This window comes from Lathyrus oleraceus, chromosome 2 (genome assembly GCF_024323335.1).
Source record: "Lathyrus oleraceus cultivar Zhongwan6 chromosome 2, CAAS_Psat_ZW6_1.0, whole genome shotgun sequence".
NCBI lineage: Eukaryota > Viridiplantae > Streptophyta > Magnoliopsida > Fabales > Fabaceae > Lathyrus > Lathyrus oleraceus.
This window is the reverse complement of record NC_066580.1, coordinates 91,032,250-91,040,571: the sequence shown is the minus strand read 5'-3', so window position 1 is coordinate 91,040,571 and position 8,322 is coordinate 91,032,250. Positions and strand designations below refer to the sequence as shown.

The 8,322-nt window shown below is 34.6% G+C and overlaps 2 protein-coding genes and 1 pseudogene across 2 annotated transcripts; 1 reads left to right on the top strand and 2 right to left on the bottom strand.

The window, feature by feature from the left end:
• Positions 1 to 1,947: 1,947 nt before the first annotated feature.
• On the bottom strand, positions 1,948 to 2,867 carry LOC127121155 (SPX domain-containing membrane protein At4g22990-like). The gene is made up of 2 exons (XM_051051741.1): positions 2,681 to 2,867; positions 1,948 to 2,432 (listed from the first exon to the last, which is right to left on the bottom strand). The coding sequence occupies exons 1-2, from the start codon at positions 2,848 to 2,850 to the stop codon at positions 2,246 to 2,248; spliced, it is 357 nt and encodes a 118-aa protein (XP_050907698.1). The 5' UTR covers positions 2,851 to 2,867; the 3' UTR covers positions 1,948 to 2,245.
• Positions 2,868 to 3,179: 312 nt separating this feature from the next.
• Positions 3,180 to 5,763, bottom strand: LOC127122061 (aldehyde dehydrogenase family 3 member H1). Its single transcript, XM_051052468.1, has 9 exons — positions 5,557 to 5,763; positions 5,378 to 5,446; positions 5,189 to 5,285; positions 4,787 to 4,993; positions 4,574 to 4,689; positions 4,394 to 4,498; positions 4,141 to 4,313; positions 3,891 to 4,064; positions 3,180 to 3,540 (listed from the first exon to the last, which is right to left on the bottom strand). Exons 1-9 carry the CDS (start codon positions 5,755 to 5,757, stop codon positions 3,180 to 3,182), a joined length of 1,503 nt encoding a protein of 500 aa, XP_050908425.1. The 5' UTR covers positions 5,758 to 5,763.
• Positions 5,764 to 7,244: 1,481 nt separating this feature from the next.
• LOC127124301 (uncharacterized) lies at positions 7,245 to 7,344 on the top strand (annotated as a pseudogene).
• The last annotated feature ends 978 nt before the right edge of the window (positions 7,345 to 8,322 follow it).

Here is an 8,322-nt window from a genome sequence, read left to right as displayed (position 1 = left end):
TTTGGTTAGGTCCTAGTTCGTTATACATTTTGTTCCTTGCAAAGATCTTGGGTTCATGCCCATCATTATCCACTCAAGTTAATTAAAGCCATGTGATGCATTCAAGTCATAGTCATGTCCAATGATTCATGTTGGTGTTTCATTCACTTCCAATGATCGCTCGACTGGGTGAGTCGAGAATGGGATACAAACTGCAAGTGCACAGTTCTATCGCGTAGTTTTAAAAGATATCGATCCCACAGGGACTTATGAATCGATATACCGTTATCTAAAGTTACTACGTAAATCTAAGGTGAAGATGTTTGATTGTTTGGGGAAAAACTAAGAGCTAAACTAATGTCTAGATTAAATATTAATAAAACGGATATCGGTATGTAATTCGTCAAAACTAGGGAATCAAGTCTTTGTCGGTTTCTTGGTTTTAAAATGAATCGTTTCGGTAAACTTTATTGGTTAAAGGTTCTATCTCAAACTCTCGCTCTGTTGAATAAACCATGATTTTATATTAATGTTGCTGTCACTTATAATTAAGTCAAAAACCATATTTTGAAAACAATAAAGTTGCAGAAACTCTTTTTAAGAAAATACTGACCGTTTTAAACACCCTTATCTCAAACTCTCTTATCTCAAACTCTCGCTCTGTTGTCTCCCACTAAGCGCTTTGTAACGTTTAATTGTTTAAGGAGATCAACAAATTTTCTAAATTGGCCTACATCTTTGGTTTTAACAAGCCTTTGAGGGTAAGGTATAGGTGGTTTGTAAGGTGGTGGAGGTATATAAGGTTCCTTCTTTTCTAGGGTTTCCTTATTACTCTCTTCCTTTTCCTTAGGTTCACTTTCCTCAGTGGATTTCTCAGGGTTTTGGTTTTCTATCCTTGGGTCAGACGGTCCTTCCACTTCCGTTCACTAGTGCAGAAAGAAGATTTTACACCCGTTTTTTATACATATTACACCCGTTATGATAGGGTGTAAATTCAAAGGGTGAGATATGTATGAAGAATTTACACCCGTTTTAAAACGGGTGTAAAAAGAGAATATATTACACCCTATTTTAGATTTAAAAAAAGGGTGTAATTGGTAGATATATACATTAAATTTTAAGACATTTACACCCTATTTAATATAAAACGGGTGTAAATTGTCACCTATTACACCCTGTTTTAGATAAAAAAAAGGTGTAATTGGTAGATATATACATTGAATTTTAGGACATTTACACCCTATTTAATATAAAACGGGTGTAAATTGTCACCTACATACATTGAAGTTAAACGAATTTACACCCTATTATAATTCAAACGGGTGTAAAATGACAAATATTTACACCCTATTTTTGATATATCAAATGTAAAATATCTTATAATTACATTTAATTTTAACACATTTACACCCTATTTTGTGTATGAAGGGTGTAAAATATCTCAATTTTTTTAAAAATATTTTATTTGAAATTTCATTAAACCAAATATTTTTATATATTCCTGGATATTCAATAAAAAACAAAAATAACCAAAACAAACATTTCTCTAATCTTTAGAATCTTGCACCAAGTCATACATCAACAAAAATTGTATTCATGTAAGAAAAAAATTCAACCACTTTGTTCATGTAACTTGTACCAATAAATCATTCATGGAACAAAAATATATCTATATATAAGTTTTTTTTAATCGCTTCTGTTTTGTCATTAAATCTTTCTTTTCCTGGTTCTCTTGCTCTTCAACCTTTTGCAAAAAGAATTGAGCCCAAAGTTGTCGGATGTGATCAATTGACTCTTTTTCATATGATGAGGTGTCTGTGAATATCTGCAAGTTCAAACATATAATAAATTAAACAACTACATGTTAAAACAATAATTTACATGTTTTTCATTAAATATATGTAATATAAAATACCTCATTGAATCTTTCAACAATACAAGCATCAATAATGTCAAACATATTTTTCATGACATAATATCCACATGCCCATCCGTTATCTTGTTGATGCCCCTGCATATAAACTCCTAGTTACATTAAAGCCACCAAAAACAACAACATCACAAACTTTTTTCCTTTTTCACAAAATTTGTACCAACACTAACTTTCTTCACTCGACATAGAAACACATACAATTTTAGTTGGTTCAGAGCATGTACAACTATAATTTTATCACCATAAGTGCAATTCAGTAATAAATATACTACATGTTTATAATGATAACTTACAAATATATCACTTGCAATTATAAAATCGGAATTTTCTTTTTCAATTTCGGCAGTTACCAAAAATAGAAAAGAAAATTACTAGTAAAATGTTACCTTCAAGTACTTCAGCAGAAACAAACATGAGAAGACCTGAACAGATGTACTGCAGCTCAGAGTATGGAATGATTACATGAAAGGCCGAGACTATGCCAATTAAAACCATGATTTCTGATGCCAACAGAATTTGCCTACAAATAGATCAATAGAAAGCTGTTATATCTTTAGCTTCTTAAGGATAATATTTCAATTTTCAACAAATTTAAGGTTCTAAATTGATCTTGCAAAAGAAATCTATATTGAAAATCATAATCACTTGGATCTTTATATTGCTTTATCTATTGAAGTTCAAAATTTACTATCATGCATCTTACTACAAAATCTAGATAAGCTTCTAAGGGTGCAATCAAATGAGACATGAGTTTTTCTTATATGTTACCTGTCGTCAAACCAGTTGCTTACATAGCTTCCAACAATAATGTTTATAGGAAGAACTGTCAAACCAAGGCCAGCAAGAAAAATGGCAACTGTGCCAGTTGACCACTTAAAGTAGTATGTTGTGATGACACTAGATTCTGCTAGTAAAATCTCCATCACATATTTGAGCATGAAATATATCAATAATTGAACCTGAAGATGTTAAGTAAACTTGGTCAGGACCGTTTATCTTGAATTCAATTGGAACTTTGTGAATTGCAAGATCAAACAATTAGAACATAAATAACTTGCAAAACATCTAGTGGATTGATAGTATGACATTTAGAGTTGCTCACAAACCTTTACAGAAGGTGTAAGGAGTCTATATGCCGATCCAATTGAAGTGGCTGGCTGACGAGATTCCTCTGGAGCTTTACAGAATGAAAATAGTGCAAGGATATATTGCAGTCATAGATGATTTTCTATAATGATTAACAATGAGATGGCATGATACAGATTAACTATCTTGATAGATCACAATAGAAAAAGTAAAAGTCATCAGTAGAGGTACCAGCATTAGATTTCTGAGATTTATCTGTTTTACGGTCCTCTTCAAATTCACGAGAAGGTTCCACAAAAGAGATCCACAGCCATATTGAATAAATAAGCCAAGCAATAGTCATAACCCACCCTGGCAAAGTATCTTGATTAAATGTAACATTGTAAATCTTAAAATTCGTCTGCAGTAAGCCAGCTAATGCAGGACCACAGGCCATTCCAAGAGCGCTGGCACTAACAAAACCTGCCGATGCTTGTATGCGGATTTTCAAAGGCACACAATCACTGATGTAGCGCCGGTTTACGGCTCTGGCAGAACCAAATCTGCAGTTATAATACAAGTTTATAAACCAAATGAGGTCTTAATGTAATAATATTTATCTAAAGTGAAATGGTAAGATACAACATGAAAACCTATGCTCATCAAGTAATATTGAAAGCAAGTAAGAGGTAGAAGACTATTTACCCACAGCAAATTTAGAGAGTAACACTACAACATGGTTTTGAAATAGAAAGTTCATGAAAGAGCAATTTGCCAAACAACTACTTACAAGCTATAAGCAGTACTTCATGATTAAAATTTCAAGTTTCATCAACTCATTACTGGAAATCAAAATGGTTACAAACTTATAACAATAAAACTCTAGCTTCATATCAGGCATTGGAAGTTTTACTGTAAAAGATAACCAAAGAAGACAGATGAAATTTGAACTAAATGACATAAAATGAGTTCTTTTTTGTGTGCTTTTATTCTTACCGTGACTATCGGAAGCAATGGACCAAAGATTTCCTCACTCATTATCAGAGAATCTTGTGGAACGTCTAATAAAATAGTTGGAGCAATCCTCCTGTAATTTGCTTGTGTCAAAATCCATTGAATTTCACTATCTTAAACTCAAAATAAGAAACAAGATGAGAGCTTACAATTTGCTTTCATCCTTTTCACCTCCATAAACAATCTTGCCAGAAACCTTATCGTCGTCCAAGAACTTTAACAAGCGAGCAAAGTGGTTAGAGTTCACAATGCGCGACAAATCGTTGGATTCTATTGGGTTCTTTCCAAAACAGTTTTCCAATTCAGTCTTTAACGCGTCTACCTGGAAATGAGAAGCACCAACCATTAGATACACACAGACAAAGATTTACAACTCTTGATTACACAAAGAAAATTTCATACCAATTTCGGAGCAAATTCTTTTGTTGTTATAAGATAATCAGGAGAAATGCAGGCTTGTCCATTGTTACAGCCCCATTTGCCAGAAATGATCCGTCTTGCAGCAACCTTGTGAATACAAACACGGTTTTAGTCAATAGATAAACTCAAACTAATCAACACAAACTCGGCCTTACTCAATACCTCTAAATTGACATTTGAATCAACAACAGTTGGAGATTTTCCTCCAAGTTCAAGAACAACTGGTGTAAGGTGTTTTGCAGCAGCAGCCATCACTATCCGTCCCACTTTTCCATTACCTGATATATTCAAGAATTACTTATGCTAGTACCATTTTTTGTTCAAAACTCGCAGCCATCCATGAAAAACAGATCAATAATAACAAACAAGACAAACCTGTGTAGAAAATTTTGTCCCACTTTTGTTGCAACAAGGCAGTAGTTTCATCCACCGCTCCTTCCACAACTCTTATAGACGAGTTATCCAAGTACTCCCCTAACAATTTCTCCAGCAGTGAAGATGAAGCCGGAGCAATTTCTGATGGTTTTAGAACCACAGCATTACCAGCTGCTATAGCTCCGACAACTGGATCAAGGGACAACACTAGAAAGACAAAGAATAATACTAATATTATATTCTTCATAGATCATCATCAAAGAAACAATAAGCTGAAAATATCAACTAAAAAACATTTTAATACTAACATATAGATTATTATCATATAAATTATCTATATGTTGTTTGTATAATTACAGATAAATTCAAATAAGTCAATCCAATCGGCTCAAGTCGACTTACAAAATGGATAGTTCCACGCGGAGATGACTAACACAACACCAAGTGGTTCAGGTATGATTTCAGCCGAAGACGGAAAAGCTGTGATTGAAGTTTTAGCCTGAAATAATTAAAGAAACTTCATATGATATATCAAATAAACTAACAATATATATAAGCAATATAAATGTAGAAATTAAAGTAAAAAATAACCTTTTCTGGTGTCATCCATTGTTTCAATTCCCTGAGCACGAGTTCACATGAGTTTTTAAACATACCAATCTGCAAAACAAAATCGCATCGGTTAATTAAGAGTTGAACAACACTTACTCTGTAATTGAGGAAGATAACTTTCATGATTTGAATTAACTTAAGCATGAAGATAACATTACCTCGTAGACGACCGTTTCGAGTGGCGGTTTAGCAAGGTCAGAACGAAGAGCATCAACGATTTCATCCTCTCGTTCAGCCATCATTTTCAAAAGAGCCTTCACCTGCGATATTCTCCATTTGTAACTTCGCGTCTTACCGGAACTGAAACTCACCCTCAGTTCCTTCACCAGCGACGACGCGGCTTCTCCGTCAAACACCATCTTTTTTCTGTGTGTGTGACTCGTCTCCCATTATTACTATTGTTTTGGAACATGAGAAGTCAGGGTTATATTTTAGGCGGTAATGATAAATTGTACTTAGGGATTCCTAAATTTACACCCTATTTTAATATAACGGGTTTAATATAAATTTAGTCATTTATATTGTTATAATTATACACCCTATTTTTAAATATAGGGTGTCTATTGTTATATTAATATTCCAAAATTTACACTCTATTTTAATATAACGGGTTTAATATAAATTTAGTCATTTATATTGTTATAATTATACACCCTATTTTTATATATAGGGTGTCTATTGTTATATATTAATATTAAAATTTATTATTTTTTTAAGAAAATTTAAGATTAAACAAATAAGAATAATAAAAGTTATTGTTTAAGGCACGAATATTTTATTTTTATTTTTAAATTTACACCCTTTTTTTGAATATCAGGTGTAATATAGAGTTGATAATAAATAATATTTGAATTTACACCCGTTATTTAAAAATAGGGTGTCTATTGTTACGTACTAAAATTCAAAATAAGACTTTATTTACAAAACTGCCACCGCATTTGCTTTTTACACCCGTTTTTTGTAAAACGGGTGTAAATTTACAAATTATATTATTCTTTTTGTACTAGTGGTTCCACTTCTCAATATAATTGCATGAGCTTGGCTTCTCGGATTGGGTTGGGGCTGTCCAGGGAATGTACCAGTTGGTGCAGCGGTAGGTGCTTGTTGTTGAGCTACTTGAGATATTTGCGTTTCCAGCATTTTGTTATGGGTAGCCAAGGCATCTACTTTGCTTGCTAGTTGTTTAAGTTGTTCGCCAGTGTGTATGTTCTGGTTTAAGAAATCTTTATTGGTTTGTTGTTGGGAAGCTATAAAGTTTTCCATCATGATTTCCAAGTTGGATTTTCTAGGGGTATTATTGTTAGGATTCGGTTTCTGATATCCTGGAGGTATAGATGGGGCTTGATTTGGAGACTGTCCAGGTGCGTATAAAGCATTATTACTCTTATATGAGAAGTTTGGATGGTTCTTCCAATTTGGGTTATAGGAATTCGAATAGGGGCTTCCTTGAGCATAGTTTACTTGCTCTGTTTGGATTCCAGTCAAGAGTTGACATTCCGCAGGAGTGTGGCCTTGGATTCCACAGACCTCGCAATTCTGAGTTATAGCAACCACGGCTGCTGGAGGTGATACGTTTAAACTTTCAATCTTCTGGACCAAAGCATCCACTTTTGCATTGACGTGATCAAGGTTACTTATCTCGTACATGCCAGTTTTCGGTTGAGGTTTTTCCACTGTTGTTCGTTCGGTTCCCCACTGATAGTGGTTTTGGGCCATGCTCTCGATAAGCTGGTAAGCATCAGCATAAGGTTTGTTCATTAGTGCACCACCTGCAGCGGCGTCTATTGTTAACCTTGTGTTGTATAAGAGACCATTATAAAATGTGTGAATTACTAACCAGTCTTCCAAACCATGGTGTGGGCAAAGTCTCATCATGTCTTTGTATCTTTCCCATGCTTCGAAAAGAGACTCGTTGTCTTTCTGTTTAAATCCGTTTATCTGGGCTCTTAACATAGCTGTTTTGCTTGGTGGAAAATATCGGGCAAGAAAAACTTTCTTCAACTCGTTCCATGTGGTGACTGAGTTGGAAGGAAGAGATTGAAGCCATCTTCTAGCGCTATCTCTTAATGAGAAAGGAAAAAGACGAAGTCGAATTGCCTCTGAAGTGACACCATTAGCTTTAACAGTATCAGCGTATTGGACAAATACGGATAAATGAAGGTTTGGATCTTCGGTAAGATTTCCAGAGAATTGGTTCTGTTGCACAGCCTGCAACAACGAAGGTTTAAGTTCAAAGTTGTTTGCTTCGATCGCGGGCGGAGCAATACTTGAATGCGGTTCATCTTGCGATGGAGCGGCGTAATCTCTAAGAGCACGAGCTGGTTCTGCCATCTCGGTTAAAGAAGGAAAATCTTTGAGATCAGGAAGGTCTATAGGAGGGAGATTGTTTTCAGCACGATATTCCCGAATTCGTCGTAAGACTCGGAGATATAGTTCGATATCGTTGATTCGTAAATAGAGCGGTTCGCCTTGAGAGCGAGTGCGTGGCATACAAATCAACGAAAGAAAGAAAATAGAAGAAAAAGAAACCTTAGTCTCTACAGCGTAACGGAAGAGTTACGATATCGATTGAATAAAAGTCCCCGGCAACAGCGCCAAAAACTTGATCGCTCGACTGGGTGAGTCGAGAATGGGATACAAACTGCAAGTGCACAGTTCTATCGCGTAGTTTTAAAAGATATCGATCCCACAGGGACTTATGAATCGATATACCGTTATCTAAAGTTACTACGTAAATCTAAGGTGAAGATGTTTGATTGTTTGGGGAAAAACTAAGAGCTAAACTAATGTCTAGATTAAATATTAATAAAACGGATATCGGTATGTAATTCGTCAAAACTAGGGAATCAAGTCTTTGTCGGTTTCTTGGTTTTAAAATGAATCGTTTCGGTTAACTTTATTGGTTAAAGGTTCTATCTCAAACT

Bases quoted from the DNA above. Each gene is read 5' to 3' on its own strand.
- LOC127122061 (XM_051052468.1), bottom strand. From the start codon at position 5,757: ATGGTGTTTGACGGAGAAGCCGCGTCGTCGCTGGTGAAGGAACTGAGG. The intron at 4,994-5,188 runs GTAAGTCGACTT...TTGTCTTTCTAG, and splicing joins CGCGTGGAACTATCCATTTT to TGTTGTCCCTTGATCCAGTT. The intron at 4,690-4,786 runs GTTTGTCTTGTT...TGAATATATCAG, and splicing joins GGACAAAATTTTCTACACAG to GTAATGGAAAAGTGGGACGG.
- LOC127121155 (XM_051051741.1), bottom strand. From the start codon at position 2,850: ATGCTCAAATATGTGATGGAGATTTTACTAGCAGAATCTAGTGTCATC. The intron at 2,433-2,680 runs GTAACATATAAG...ATCTATTTGTAG, and splicing joins AGCAACTGGTTTGACGACAG to GCAAATTCTGTTGGCATCAG.